This window comes from Tetrao urogallus (assembly GCF_951394365.1).
Source record: "Tetrao urogallus genome assembly, chromosome: 1".
Taxonomy (NCBI): domain Eukaryota; kingdom Metazoa; phylum Chordata; class Aves; order Galliformes; family Phasianidae; genus Tetrao; species Tetrao urogallus.
This window is the reverse complement of record NC_136813.1, coordinates 132104799-132119327: the sequence shown is the minus strand read 5'-3', so window position 1 is coordinate 132119327 and position 14529 is coordinate 132104799. Positions and strand designations below refer to the sequence as shown.

At 39.8% G+C, this 14529-nt stretch overlaps 1 protein-coding gene across 4 annotated transcripts in view; it reads left to right on the top strand.

The window, feature by feature from the left end:
• Positions 1–1593: 1593 nt before the first annotated feature.
• CALD1 (caldesmon 1) overlaps positions 1594–14529 on the top strand; it is a gene marked incomplete at both ends in the record, with an annotated part of 91285 nt that continues 78349 nt past the window's right edge. For all 4 annotated transcript variants that reach the window (XM_079540022.1, XM_079540021.1, XM_079540020.1 and 1 more), the window contains one exon: positions 1594–1664. In XM_079540022.1, coding sequence (XP_079396148.1) covers positions 1594–1664 — 71 coding nt within the window. The remainder of the gene's footprint in view (positions 1665–14529) is intronic.

Below are 14529 nucleotides of genomic sequence, written 5' to 3'. Positions count from 1 at the left end.
ATGGTTCGAAAGCCGCAAGACAGATCCGTATCTGCAAACAGAGCGCTTCAAATAGTTCCCAAACGCACCTTGGCTTTGTCTCCCTGTAAACTGCAAGCAGTTATTAAGACCCCTTTGAAGGTCGGCCCGCATCTGCAGGCTGGCTGTGCGGCGTTCCGGCCAGCCCCATACTGCCGGGCTGGAAAATGGTGGGGGGGGGGTGTGGGGGGTGAGTGCAATGTGGAGGCTAGGATTGCAGAGGAAGCTGAGGCCTCCAGCCCTGCACAGGAAGCAATCTTAGAGCAGGCCTTAAATGCCAGATTCCAGGCAGAGTTTAACTAACCACTGACAGCTCTGTAAACAAAGCAGGGACAAAAAGAGAACAGCTTTCCCTTTTCTGGTAGTCATTTTTGGTTTGGGGGCTGCAGGGGAATTCTGTAATACTCGGCTTGATGGGATATAAACCAAGGCTGAAAAGGCTTTGTATATGAAGAACTGTAAAGGGGAAAATATTTCATGGACTAAATCATAAAGAAGAAGGTAGGGTATGGGGAAAATGCACGGATTAAACTACAAAAAGATATCGCTACTTTTGTTTTTTTGAGCAAGATTTATATATAGCTTGGCTCCTCCTGGGTGGTATCAAAAGCTCCGGCTTTCTTTCTTTTCTCTTTTATTTTCTTCTTTTTTTCTTTTGCTCTGTCCCCCCTTTCCCCTCCCCCCCCATCCCCACCCCCCGATTTTCTCAGTTTTTCCTCTTTTATTTTTCTTCTTTTTTTCTCCTTTTTTTTTCTTTTTCATTTATCTCTTCTTTTTTTTCTCTTCTTTTTTCTTCCTTCTTATTTTTTCTCTTTTCTTTTTCTTCCCCTTTCCCCCTTTTTCTTATTCTTTTTTCTTTTTTTTTTTCTTTTTCTTTTTTCTTTTTTCTTTTTTTCTTTTTCTTTTTCTTTTTCTTTTTCTTTTTCTTTTTCTTTTTCTTTTTCTTTTTCTTTTTCTTTTTCTTTTTCTTTTTCTTTTTCTTTTTCTTTTTCTTTTTCTTTTTCTTTTCTCTTCTTCTCCTTCCTTTTTTCTTTTTCCTTTTCTTTTTCCTTTCCTTTTTCTTTTTTGAAGGGGGGATAGGGACACAAGGACGGGGGCTAGCTTTTGAAAAACTTTTCATTATCTTTGCAATTAGAGAAAACAAGCAATCTCTTGTACAGCATTTTTACTGATTCCAGTAAAAACTGGAAGCTACAAGTTAAAATCCTGCTGAATTGTTGCTTTTGTTTGTAGGAAAAGACCTGTGACGTTACAAATAGCTGGTCTGCGGCTAGCAGATGTATACAGTCTTTACTTAAAGCATATTGATTTAATTTTAACTAGGAAACTAAGCTCAGGCATGGGCTATGTTTATCCTACAAGGCATTTCATTTATCTTGTTTATCTCAACAATACTGAGGAAGTTAAATTTTTTGATAGAAAAGGAAAATTGTTACAATGAAGTTCAGAAAGCAAAACAAAACTAAATGAACTCAGTTGTATAAATGCATTCATTGTGCTTTCTCTCTGATCTGAGTGGTCATCTCCCTTTTAGATTTGGATCATTCCAGAGCTCTGAACACTTGAGCACTCACCATGGATGACTTTGAACGCCGTAGAGAACTCAGGAGGCAAAAGCGTGAGGAAATGCGCCTTGAAGCAGAGAGGTGAGGTTGTATGGAAAATGGTGTCGGTGACTTGCCTTTTATTAGCAGTGGCTTTGAGGATTTTTCTTTTAAATTCAAAAGCTTGCTGCAGCTAACTGAAGAGTCCTTGCTAAAAATATGTGCCATAAAATGCCTTTATTTAATATCATGGGAGAAGCTGGACATCAGTGGTATCTGTTGCCTATATCCCTTAGGGCATTATAAACTGGCTTCCAGTTATTTTGCTGAATGGATGAACGTGAACAGTGAAGGTGAACTATGGTAATGTGAAACTACTGATAGGAAAACTCATGCTAAGATGCTATGTGAGGCAGTGTTTGCTGAATGGAACAGATTTTGTGTTTTTAGATGTTGAGCTAAAATTATAGGTTTTCAATTGAAAGCTGAGATACCCTTGGTGGATGTGGTATAGCATATCTGTGACTTGTGTGCCACTGCTTTGCAACTGGTACTATGTTTGTTGTGCCTGTCATTATTTATTTACAGCCACTGCATGTGGGCAATACAGACAGCATTTCCTATCAGTTATTGCAGATTACAGCTTTACTTTGGTGCAGTTGAGAACAGAACTTGTCATGGGCATGATGATGTCTATGAAAAGAAACAGCGTGAAAATATTAAGAATGATATTTGTTGAACTTCCATTTCATATTTATACAGATCCATTTGCTTTAATAGGATTTCCCGTGTTTTACAATGGAGTAAGTAGAGAGAAAGTCAGGCTCTATTGTTGTAATATTTATTTTGATATAAAGATTTGATGTAGTTTATTAACAACATTGTGATTTTAAAAAAATGAAACTTAGGTTTAAGCATATTTTGTTCCCACTTCTGTGTTTAATTTTGCATATGGACTTCTTTTTTTTTTTTTTTCTTGACTTTTCCATTCACTAGCAAAACTATGGTGTTTCAGGTTCTGTGTGCTTTAGACAAAATACTTTTTTTTCCTAAGCATTTTAAAATGAAATGAAATCAGAAGTCAGCAGAATGCAATACCAAATATATTTTGTAAGTCTGCACTGAGCTTTTTAATAAAGCCTTGCTTACATAGCAGAGCTCTTTGATGGACTCTGATAGTATCTAGGGTGAACTGCCAGACAGATGAGATGGAATAGTGACCTTTCTTTTGAAAGGAAATGTTGCCTTGCAGAACTGAGCTTCTGAGCTCTCATCAGGCTATAAGCAGAATCCATGAGCTCTGGAAGACAGCAGTGCTGCCTGCAGGTAAATAAACTTACATGGGGCATGGTGACCAAAGGGAAATGAGATAGTCTTCCTTTGCAAACCAGCATCACCTGGTTCGTGGCTAATCCCAACAGAAAGAGAAGCAAATGTGCCGTGTCACAAAGTGGCCTTCTTATCCCAGAAGGTTCTTCTCCAGACCAGTAGTAATATATTTTGGTTGGACAGAGTGGGAGGAATTTCAGAGCCTGTGCCAGTGCAAGCCTGGCCTGCTGGGTGAGCAGAGCTTCTGCTTCCAGCGGTATCTGGCTTGTGCTTCCTATTGCAGCATTTATTTAGGTAGAAATGAGATGAAATGAAGGAAGGTGTGTGATGTTACTGTTGATGTGGGCATAAATGCTGGGCATGTGCACCAACTGGAAAGAAGTCTGCTGTTTGTCTGAGAAGTCAAATAGCTCAGATATATTGCATGCTGGAAGTCCAGTCTGAGGCCCATTTCCACTGAATGTGCATTCACCACATGTACATTCATTTTAGCAGAGTTTTAACAGCATTGTATAATGAGAACATATAATATTCATATACTTCTACTACACTTCTACTCTACAAAAAACCACATGCTTTTAAAACAAAGGCTAAGAGTCTAAGGTTTATTGCTAATACTCAGATGCTGTTGAGGATTCTGGGATATGTAGTCTAAAAGGTATTTTCTACCCTGGAAAAAGTCATATGAATTTCTCTGTACAATCATTCAAACTCTACAAAAGTATGCTGAGACTGCTGAGTGATTTGGGTGCCAGTGATGTTGTGTGTCCATTTTGTGGATGTGGTGACAGTTGCAGGGGATAACGGGGTTGGCTCTTGCTGCCATAGAAATAGAAATCCAGTGTATCCAGCATGTCACTAAGCCACAGTGTAATACATAGGCTGAGCTGTCTCTGTTCATGCAGAGGGAAACTGGAGCTTTGAGGGGACAAAAGCTGCAATGAACAGCTCAGTGGTGGCCTTTGAAGGACCATACCTGGGAAGCCATGAGGGTTAATGTCTGTACCTCCCTTCCATGAACAGGAAGTCAAGCGGTTGGGGCAAGAGAGTGATGGCCTCTGAGGTGGGATACAGCCCCAATTTACCCACCCATGCATCCTTTTGGGAAGTATTTTTTGCAGTGCTTGGAGCCACTGTGCTGTTTTTTGTTGTTGTGGTGGTGGGGGGTGGGGGTTTGTGTGTGTGTGGTAACCTTTGTGGAGGAGACAAAATTGATGCAAGACTGGCTGGATGAGTAGGGCTTGGGTCTGTTTCCCTGTTTTCTGCTCAGTCGCTGCAGAAGCACTCCGTGCCCTTTCCCACACATTTGAAGACTTTCAGCAATAAATTGTTGTACGCTAAATCTTGCTGCACTCCCTGTGCTGCTGCCAACTTCAAGCATTCAAGTATTATGAGTCAGACCTCTTGAAAGTCACAAGACTGCTTTAAAAATCTTGAGATCTTAAAAATAATTTAGTCTGGCCTTTTTATTTTGGGTTTGCCATAACAATAACAGGGCCTGACTCTCAAGTTTGGATGTCTCTTGGAGCTGGGACTTCATGAAACCCACCCCAGCAGGGGCAAGGTCAGGGAGGAGCTGCGCATTGGTCCTTTCTGCGTAGCAAATGGAGCTGAGGGCCAGCAGGATTTAGGCATTTATTAGCAAATGAATATGAAACTCTGAGTTATGTGTAGTGAATTCACACTTCAGGGATTTGTGGATCATTCTCACCTTCAAAAATATGACTACAACATGTTTGCGTACCTGTCTGTTCTTCTGCCTTAAACCACAGCAATCTGCTAGCCAGACCTCCCTTGATCTGAATACTTTTGGGTCTTTTGTCAAGTAAGAATAGTGTGTTCCTGAAGAGCAGCATGGGGGCTGAAAATGCAGTGTTTGCTCTGAGCATTGGTACCTGATGTGTAGTCTGTATTTCCTAGGCCTCCCAGAAACAGTTTAGGCTTCTTTGTGTCAAACAGTAAACACAGAAATGAAAACACCATATGCAACAGCACTATTTGTAATTCAGTCAGCTGCAGTGATGCATTTTACCATTTCCTGGGTTAAAGGCACATGGAGGGTTTACCTTCTCATCCTGACAACCACACCCTCCAGAGATGGAGACGTGCAGATGGCTTTAAGTCTGTAAGGCCTCATGAACAGCATGCATGAGAGGGGGTGCCCTGAATACTGCCTCTTCTGCAGGGCCCAGAGGTTGCCTGAGGCCTGGTCAGGGTAAATGTACCATCAGCTTCCCAAGTGACCATCATGCTAGAGCCACTGTTGCCCAGCAACATATGCCTGATTTCTGGAGATGCTTATGGTGAGTGCAGTCCACGTGGGCTGATGTTTGGCTTTGTTGTTGTTGTTGTCATTCCCCTTCCTTGTTAGAAAGCTGATAGAAATGATGATGCTTTGTTGTGGTGGGTAGCTCTGCTGTTTTGGGTTGATATGCTCAGGAGTGATGATGAGCAAGCTACCTTTGTCTTTTAAAGACCAACAGAATGGTCCACTCTTGGCATGTGCTTTTAACGTTAGTTCATGCCATGGCAGCTCAGATATAAATTGCTACTGGTCCAGAAATCTCGTGTTTCATTAGCATTTTACACTCTTCTCATTTCAAGACATACTACGTCGTCTGGTTTTCCCATATACAGGCCTGTCATATCCACCCAGAATTAGCCTCAGCTGGATTTTTTTGGCTTTTTGTGTTTACCTGTTACTTCTGGAGGTTTATCATCTTTTCTGAAGTAGCACCACAGACCTGTCTAGGGGCATGTGTCCTAAAATGGAGGTGGGACCTGCCCCCAGTGTGTCAGATTTACTGCATGTGCTCGTGCTGCCAGAACTCTGCAAGACTTTCTAGACACAGGCTGGAACAAGGTACGGCACTGCTAACTGCTCCATTCTGGTAGCATTTTGTGTGTGGTTTCTACTACACAGCTGTGAGGGCAGGGAAAGTCAGACTCCACCAGCTATTTGGGTGACCTCTGGAACTATTATGTGGTGGAGCTGAGGATTCATCCTGATCCTTGGTGGCAGAGAGAGACCTGTGCATGGGCCCACACCGGCTGAAGTCACTTGGAAGCTTTCCATTTATTTCACTGGGCTCTGGGCTAGGCCCTACCTGAGTTATTCCAGCCAGATGATTTATGAGGCAATTTCAGCAGCAGCCTTGAAGGAGCTGGATGAACACTTTGCCTCCTAGTCACAGGGTACATACCGTGCTGCACAGGCAGGGCTGTCACAGAAATGGTTTGTGTTTACTGATGAAAAAAAATCCATCTGTAGCTGAAGCACAAGGGGCTGGCTTCTTTCAGCAAATGACACCTGCTTTTTTTTGCCTCTTCCTGGGCAATAAAAGATGTTCCATGGCCATCGGGTTTTGTCGTTTTGATGCTGTAGCTGACACTGGAAGAATTCAGCCTGGGGTTGGCTAGAGTGTGCATGAGTGAAGTATTGAGGTGAAACACGTCTTTAAGTGGGAGAAGATCTACTTCCATGACTTCAGAAAAAACTGCGAGTGAAGACTTACCCTTTGAATTCTTTGAAGAATAGCTCTCAGATTAATCTATTTAGCACATAAGCCATGAATTTATAATTGGCTGACTTGCCAATTCCCCTGCAAAGTATTTTCACCTTTCCCTGGTATCAGGACTCTTTAAAACATTATACTAGCAAGCAGGTTGAATTTGCTTCCTTGCCACACCATCACCACACAGAATACCGAAAAGTCCGAGGGTCGGTGTCAGACTGGTCTCTGTTTAGCTGATGCTTAACTGAATTTGAACCACAGCTTTGCTTTGTGTAATGCTCTTCCCCAAAGGACAGCAGGTAATTTCACAGTGAAGGGTGATCCTGGTATACAAATACAATGTAGAGAATTGGCTATCTAGCAGCAAATCTCAGGCCAGTAAAAAGGCTCTCTTTAATCATGATATTGCTGGCTATGTAGGATCTCCTGACAGGAGTTGTAGCAGTCTTAACTAAAGAACTCATCTCCTTGCAAATCAATAAGGTATTAATAAATATATGATAAGATTCAAGTGTCACCCGCATTTCTGCTGCAAATAATTACAAATGGAAGAACATTTCATGCCATTCAATGCACTTATTTTATCTTTTATTGCACTTGAATCAGTATTTACATCACAACAACTGTAGCAGGAAGCTGTCATTAGGGTATACACAGAAAGATTACCATTAAGCTTAATCGTTCATTATGTCATTAATTACTAAATGTAGTATGTAAGGATTTTTTCTTAACTATTTTTTAAAACATGTAACGGTTTAATTGCAAACTTTCTCCAGCTTATCATGTAAACAGTTTCATAAGGCAGTGTGGTTCCCATTTGTGAACATAGGTTAGGGAAATTTCACAGAAATAACCTTGCTTGTGGACTGTGGATAGAGGCAGCTTTCAGCTGGCTGGAAGTCTCCTGGAGTGTTCCTGTTGAGGCTGATGTAGCTCAGGAACTCAGGTAATCATAACAAGGGCTGAACCTACAAGTTAAGAAGGTAAGGACAGCAGAATCAGACAGTGTGTGTCCTTATAAGAGTTAATGAGAAGTGTCTTGCTTGTCTTCTCGACAAGTAAGACAGAAGATATTTGTTGCCTGGGTGTCTTAGTACATTTGTAGTGCAAGGAAAGTTCATCGCTGTGAGGCACAAAATAGGCAATTTCTGTGCTTCTGACTAAGACAGCTTAAGTGAGGATAAGTAAGTATTAATATTAGATCAACACTGAATGACCACAAGCAGCTTTTGAAACTGCTTCTTATTGTTGAAAGAGTTATCACTGAGATAGGGTATAGAGTGAGGAAAAATGTTAAACATTGTTCGAAGTTTAAAAATGAGCATAAATTGATACTTCTAAATTATCTCCTACGTTTTGAAACGTTAGGGATTGTCTATGCCTGGTTGCATTTTCATTAATGGTCTTCAGAGATTGTGCTTTGATTCAGATTTTTGTAACTGAATGAAGAGAATAATCTTAACAGAGTTTTCAAGGATGTTTAAACATATGAGAGGCTGACTGCATATACTTAACAAAGAATTTCCCAGTGTTCATGATTTATTTCAGAACAGTACTTCCAAAAACGTCACCCTCTGGCTTCCAGAGGACTGTGCTTTGTTTAATTCAGCCTTCTTTTCATACTAAAACACAAGCTACAGTGATTTTATCTCTTCATGTTCTCTTTATATATCCTCAAGTTTCAAGTTCAAGGGTATCTGCTTGTCTTTCTATAAAATACCTTCTACAAGAGCTGAGACGTGACATATTCTGCCCAGAAGTTAATTTTTTTTAAAAATGACTAAATAAGGTTAGAAGTGCATGAGGATTGAGCACAAATTGAAACGAAGTAGTCCAGCTGTTAATCTGTCTTCCCAGCTACCTTACATTTCAGGACTGACAGAAAATATTTGGATTGTCAAGGTGAATTTGGCCCTGCACATTATACTGATCACTGTTCCTGGAATTCTTGGAGCTCATTCTTAACACAGACAAAAAAACGTAATTGATTCAGTGCCTCCTTAAAGCCTGCCCTAATGTTGTCACTCTGAAGTGAGAGTGGATATTAGACAAATCTTTGCTTTGCTGGCATTTCAGATGCCCTGGAGATAATAACCAAACATACACAAACCTGAGTAGAGCCCTACCACTTAATTTTACAGTGACTGTGCATTTTGCAGGTTGTATTTTCTTTAAATGTCCTAATGGAGAAGTGTTTTATAAAAGAAGCCTTATTCTTCCAAATAATTAGACATGAAAACTATAGACTTTACTCCACTAACCCCCCTACAGTTCCTAAGCAGACAACAAAATGGGCTCCTTAATATTTCAGATATGAATCCCACATGTATGTTAAGATTTCTATAATCTCTATACTACATCTACCATAGCAGCTAAACTTTTAGGAGGAGAGCATCCAGGCAGCTGGCAAAATGCCATGTCTTTCACCTCTTTCAGCAAAGTGGCAAGTTTGCTTTAGAATCACCAAGGAGTGTTAGAAATTCTTGGGTGAAAAGCTCCCCTTCCCATCCTATAGCCAGCTAGCCCACCTATCCCCAAAATAAGTCTATCATTCTGTTTTCTACTGTATTTTTATTAGCTTAACTACTCTAAAGCCTTTGATGAACTGGATCTTATTTAAATGCCTACTAAATATGGGCATTGAGCCATGCCTTTTGGTGCTTGTTATTGACAATTTTTAGTATGCATATTTAAAAGGGTACCAGGAGTCGTAGGACAGTATGGTATTTCTTCATGGTTTTAAGAATTACTGAGGCATAGGCACTGCACGAAGGAAAACATGAGGCTGAAGGAATGTAGCTGGCATTGTACATATACGTCAATGGCTGCCCTGTCACATTTATGTGAAAAATAACATCTCTTTAGTATCTTACGTGCAAATCGGCAGAATGTAGTCAATTAAGCTAAGATAGTCTGTAATGTTCTTGCAGCTCTGTGAATCTGCCATTGTTTCTTCAGACACTGTAAATCATAACTAGCGTCAGAATTTTTTCATACAAATGACTTCAGAAATTCAAAATGCAAAAAGCTACATTAACTCAATATTAGCCTGAGGTTTGTGAAGGCTCAGAGACTTGGAACTTTCTGTAGCAGCCACAGATGAGCTGTGTGGTACCTCTGACTACAAATATCTCTTCCCCTTGTAGGCAGGCTGGCACCCTAGTGCCCCTGGCATTGTTTCCTGTCCTTTGGCAAGGAATCATAGAATCACATGAATGTATCAGAGTTCATCAGCCCTTCATGGAAATCACCTTCTACAAAAGCTCAGTTAACTCAGTATGGCTGTGGCTGTGGCTACTGTCCTAAAAAAAAAAAAAAAAAAAAAAAAAAAAAAAAAAAAAAGCCAGAATAAAGGACACTTGATTATTGGTTATTGGTTCCTGGGTCTACTTTCTGTCATACATTCTCTGATAGATGGGGAAATCTCCCATCTTCATTGATCTAGACAGTCAGTGTCAGTTGGCAAATGAAACTGCAGGAACCATTGCTAATGTTTATTAGATCCCCAGGCTTGTGCCTGTTCATAAATAAAAACAATTGATCTGTATTTTTGTTCTAGACAGTAAGTATGTGATCAAGCTCTCATCTGTGGTTACTTCCCACATGCCCAACACCTGCAACTAGTGAAGAGGAAGGGTCAATTTAGTTCACTGCCAGGCCATGGGATTGTTTATATCTTACGGCACAAATATATCTGCTTATAAGCAATTTGGCCAAAAATGCCCTGTGTGTGTGGTGACACAATATTGCATCTGAAAGAGGTGTTGAATATAGGCTACTGTGGATGGAGAGTGATGTTTAATTTGCTCTTTTCCTTTAAGCAGAAGAAAATAACTGAAAACAAGTCTCTAAAACTTCAAATTTCCAGACTGGTGTACAAATTATCTCTTAGCTGTTACATCACAATGCCTTCTTTTCAATGAATAAGAACATTGTTAAACTTGTTGCTTTATTCTGTGGCTATTCCTCAGGGCACACTGGACACAGGAAAGGAAAAGTTATAAGACACAAAAGAAACTGTAGTCATTACTCAACTATGATACTCTTTCAAGAGTGACATGAACATGACATGGGTTTAGCCAGTGGGTTTCTAGGAACATCTGCTTCTCAGTGTGAGTTAACGTTTTAATAACATCTTAATGAACTGATATCTGAAATTAAACTGGAAAATCAGATTTCCATTTAAAAAGCTGAAACCAATTTGTTTGCAGGGATAATAGAAATCAAATGCATTACATGAATAAGCATTGTATATAAGCACTATCAAATTGCTGGTAGCGTGGGCAAAGTTACCTTTTTACTGTTCATTGCAAAGAACTACAGAGGGAAAAATATGATGTGTAAATTATACTCCAAACTGATTTCAGCTTGCAGAAGCATCACATTTGGTTAATTAGATCCTGCATTTTGGCTTTGTGCCTTTAAACAAATATATCATTACTGAAGATAAACGCTTATAAGCAGCTTTATTTCTCTCATGATAACCTACTTATTAGCTTGCACTAAACAAAGAAAATCCTCCATGCCAGCAGATTGTCTTTGTGTGATCAAGCTCTTTCATGAGACATCAGGTGTATGAGTTTCTTGGGCAACTTAATTTATCAGCACACAGCTGCAGAAATATTCCTGCCAGAAATAAGATCAGTGGGCAACTATGCCATAGGAAAGAAGTCCGGTGACTGCAGTCTCTGTGGATGCTGGCACACAGAGTGAGGAGGGGCTGGTAACAGAAGTGGTACAGCTACACATGAGAAAGAGCAGTAGTTCTGTCAGCCTTGTGGTGGGGTCCTAATCTTCCTGGGAAGCTGTGAGGGTGATGAGAAGTGGAGAAGTAAGCAGGATGTTTCTCTATTAGTTTATTGGAAAGTATAAACTAATGGGTTGTGTATGTGGCAGTTAAAGGTCAGTCTCATTGAGAATGACATTAAGAAAATATAAATAGATGCTGTTTTTCTCTCTTTCATGTCAAAACCTGTGGGTGAGACCAAAACTTGCATATTAATAATCTTTTTTGGGTGGAATTTTGTTGGATAGGCCATTGAAAAATGGCCAGCAAAATTTGATACAAAAATCAAGGGAAGAATGTAACTCAGCAGCTAGTTGTGACTTTTTGTTTCAAAATGAACAAAGAAACCCAAAAATAACATTTTTATTTTTTAACCCAACATTTGCTGAATACATGCTTCAGTTTCCTTTAAGATAACTTGTGACCCATTTTTAATTGAGACAAAATCTAAAAGCCAGCATGGACTACTTTAGCGAGAGATTATGTTCTAGGTAGACAGTGTTCTTCTTGTGCTGAGGCTGTAAGAGTGTTGCTGAAAACTGGTACTGAAAAGCAGGGAGTCTTCAGTAATATTAAATTAATTCTCTATACTAGTGCTTTCCTCTTCCGCCAGTATGAGACAGCATTTTGTCTGCTGGTATTCGAACTGACTCAAACAAGTAATCCTTCTGTGAGCGCTCTTTGTATGATATAAACCTGATGCATATCATGCTAAATGTTTAAGTCAATTAAGTGCACACAGTGGAGAGTAACCACATGAATGTGGCTCAAGTTGCTGCTTGTCATCCAACTCTCTTGCAAGGGAGGTATCTTACTGTGAAACTGTGTGGCAGAGTGAGCTCTTTTATGTTTAAACTGAGAGGTTTGCACAGATTTAATTCACTTGAGGTAAACTTCTGCAACTTCTATGTACAGACAAGGCCTTCGTGACTGCAGAGAGGCATGTTGGTATTGGAGACCTCAATAAGGAACTTGTGTTGATCTTCAGGGTTGGCATTTTCCATACAAATCTGTCTCCTCTCATAGTCGCTTTTGTCTACTGGTAACATGAAGCTGCGGAGAAATGGGAGGTATGTGCCATGGATGCGGAGGCTCAGATAACTGACCTACTTCAGCCCCTTCCAGGAGAAGGCTGATATGAGATGGGTGAATGAGGTTTTATGCATATCCACCAATTGCTGCTGGCCTCATGTCAAGAAAAGCATCTCCAAGACTTGCTGTAAGCCACAATGGAGTTGGCAAATGCCTACAGCTATTCCTGGTCCTGCAGCAGGCTTCTTGCAGTAGCTTGGCCTGTCATTTCTAGCTGTTTCAGAGGGACATCCTGCAAAGACAGAGAGAGATACTAGAGAGAAAAATCATGATTTTGCTTTTAAAGTGAGAAAAGCAGTGCAGGAGTATCTGAGAACATATGTATTCACTTGTTCAAAAAACATAGTGCTTCTTACCACAAAAGGATTTCCTTTGCATAATAGCTTAATTCTTAGAAATGTCATTTTTTTAAATATATTTACTTCTTTTTAATGGAAGGAGGGATGCTTTTGTTAAGCAAAACCTTGACCTCAGTGAGCAGACAGTACTTCACAGGAGCAAACTGTTTTCATTTATAACATTGCCCTCAAGCAATACGAGCAAAATCACATGTCCTGTGTACCAATCCTGTGTATTTCTGAAAAGCATAATTATAACACGGTAGTGAGAAAAGATACAGGGTTGGAAGTTATCCGTAGAGCAGAACTGCTTCCTGATATAGAAAAAAAAACCTTTTTCACTTGCATTTTCTGAACAAAGGTAAAGAAGGAGATGCTATAAACAACTTTCAGTGAAGTGGAATTTTGATGAAATAAAAACAAACCTCACAAACTTATTTTTTTCAGCAGCCTTCATAGAAATTCAAAAAGTTTTCAGCAAAAAACAGCTGTCAGATTTTCACAAAAAAAGCTTATAGCTGTGAGGTTGACTACCAAGTAAGACTGTCTTCACTTCTCCTACTGCTTATCTTCTTGTGAGAGGTCCAGCATAAAGTGAAGACTTAGGAGGGTAGCCCTTCTGATCATCTTTATGTAGATGTTACTTGTAACTATACCACATCATGAGATGGTTATTCCATTGCATTCGTATGGTACATCATGCAATCCTTTGAGATAAAATTCTCAACTCCCAGTCTAGTTTTCTCCCCTTCCCCCCTGAAGAAAACTTTTCTAAAAAAAAAAATTGAAAGGAAGAAACTTGTGTGTGCTTTCACAGATAAAATGGCTGAACAGATATTTTCACAAGAGCACAGAGTCCTCAACAATAGCATTGCTACAGTTTGTTTGGAATAGGTTTCTTTTTGCTAACCTGCACCTGCTAAACTGAACAGTTCTTGTTGCTTTACCAGTTTATTGTCAGCCCATACAAAATGACAAGCTTTTTTAGGCACTACTGCTCAGAACATTCCCAAGATTCTCCAGCTGGCTATTAGTGCACTGTCTTAATAAGGCAGCGCAATAGTCACAAAAGACAAGGAGATGACTTTTCTAAACATTGGCTACACATGGATTCCTTTTATGGTCCAGCTTGTGCAGTGGGGTATTCCGCTGAAGGTCAGCGACATGGATAACAAAGTGCTTCCCACTGCAGCTTGCCTTTTGAGTGGAGGCATCACGGTGCCACATGTACAGCTTGCTCTGAGAGGGAGAGAAAGAAATAGCTGGTAGGCAAATGTAGAAAAAGGGCAAAAAAAAACTGTGGAGTGCTGTATATTTTGTATGGATGCTATTGCTTTGTTCATCATGGCTGCAGGATGAAGCTGTAAATGCTATGTGCAGAAGAAACGTGCATGTGTTGGGCTGCTATTTTATACAAAAAAAAAAAAAAAAAAAAAGCCCAGAAAAATTTCTCAGTAGGGTTTCAGAGTTCAGGTCATCCCTCAGGAACACCAAGGGCAAATTTTTATGTCATGCTCATGACTATGGCTTTTCATTCTTGCAACAGTATGGGATAGTGAGCTAATGACCTTTTCAAACCAGTGAGTTATGATGGCTGGAGGGGTTGTCTGTGCTGCAATGCCACAACATGAATTAATTTAAGCAAAAGGTTTTTTTTTAATTTTTTGAATTTTCCCTCCCACCTCTTTCTCTCCATACAAGCTAGTGAGTCTTGAGTCTTTTCCCTCATTAGCATTTAATTGTCTTACATTGGAAAGTTGAATAAGATCCTTGAGGGCTATTGTCTTATTTCTTACAAAAATATTTCAGGGAATGAGTGACTCATTTCAATGTTTCTGAAGAGAAAGGATATATTGGCTATTAATTTAATATGAGAAATCCCCTATTAAGTAATGAAAATCTACCTC